This window comes from Myotis davidii, unplaced genomic scaffold (genome assembly GCF_000327345.1).
Source record: "Myotis davidii unplaced genomic scaffold, ASM32734v1 scaffold2343, whole genome shotgun sequence".
In the NCBI taxonomy this organism is placed as follows: domain Eukaryota; kingdom Metazoa; phylum Chordata; class Mammalia; order Chiroptera; family Vespertilionidae; genus Myotis; species Myotis davidii.
The window spans coordinates 10,197-11,429 of record NW_006294252.1 but is presented as its reverse complement, the minus strand read 5'-3'; the positions used below and the strand labels follow the sequence as shown (position 1 = coordinate 11,429).

Here is a 1,233-nt window from a genome sequence, read left to right as displayed (position 1 = left end):
GTGTTTAAATTGATTTTTAGAGAGCGACAGAAAGTAAGGGAGAAGGATAGAAACATCATGATGAGAGAGAATCATTAGTGATTGGCTGCCTCCTGCACGCCCCCTCCTGGGAATCAAGCCCGTGACCCGGGCACATGCCCTGACCTGGAACTGAATGTGGGACCCTTCAGTCTGCAGGCTGACTCTCTATCCACTGAGCCAAGTCAGCCAGGGCTCATGGAATATCTTTTGTATTAATTTTGATTCCAAAAAATATCGCATTAAATATGACTCTCTCAGTGAGTGGGTTTTTGGAGCCGGGCACCCTCCTTCCACCTCCTGGAACTACTCACGGCTTCAGAGAGGAGAGAGGGAAGGAGCAGACTGGAGAGGCGCTGAGACTATCCCGGGGCCCAGCGAGCGGGCGGGGGCCCCTCTGGAGCCCCCAGTGCTGACAACTGTCTCCAAACTCAGACTCGACCCCACCTGACACTTCTCAGCCCGAGACAGAGGCTCAAAGGCTCAGAGAAGCTGCTGAGTCCCCCAGCTCTGGGGAGGGGGGCACCTGACCCTGAGGCCTAACCCACAGCTGCTCAGGCAGCGGGTGAGCGTGGGCATCAGGCCCGGCGGGCAGGTTTCTGTCCCACTTCCCCACCCGCCTGTGTCACTGTGAGCTTTAGCACTGCTGTCCCACACCGCACAGTAATAGTCGGCCTCGTCCTGGGCCTGGGCCCCGCTGATGGTCAGGGTGGCCGTGTTCCCCGAGTTGGTCCCCGAGAATCGGTCAGGGATTCCTGAGGGCCGTTCGTTATCACTATAGATGACCAGCACAGGGGCCTGGCCGGGCTTCTGCTGGTACCAGTAAGCACTTTTACCCCCAATGTTGTTTCCCCCACACGTGAGCCTGGCCGTCTGTCCCGGGCTCACCGACACCGAGGGCGGCTGCGTCAGCTCATAGGAGGCCACAGAGGCTGCAGGAGGAAGAGGAGGCAGGAAGGTGAGAGCCCCTTCCCAGGCACCCCCTGCCGCCCGCCCGCCTGAGCTCCAGGGGTTCCCAGGCCCCAGGCGCCCTCTCACCCCCCTCAGCCCAGGTGACCTGGGGCTCCCGGGGATGGAGCCTCTGAGCAATGAGCCCCCCTTCCTGCCCCAGCCCTGAGCCAGCAGCAGGGCCTGAGCCTCCTGCCCCACAGGCAGTGCCCCTGAGCTCAGAGACAGCCAGGCGGGTGCAGGCCCCGGGGCGGGGGGGGGGGGGGC

The 1,233-nt window shown here is 62.0% G+C and overlaps 1 protein-coding gene across 1 annotated transcript in view; it reads right to left on the bottom strand.

Annotated features, from left to right (window-relative positions):
- LOC102752104 (immunoglobulin lambda-like polypeptide 5) overlaps window positions 1-1,233 on the bottom strand; it is a 21,162-nt gene that overhangs the window by 18,578 nt on the left and 1,351 nt on the right. Inside the window, exon 2 of the mRNA XM_015566920.1 lies at window positions 653-1,158. Within this exon, the coding sequence (XP_015422406.1) occupies window positions 653-1,158 (506 nt within the window). The remainder of the gene's footprint in view (window positions 1-652; window positions 1,159-1,233) is intronic.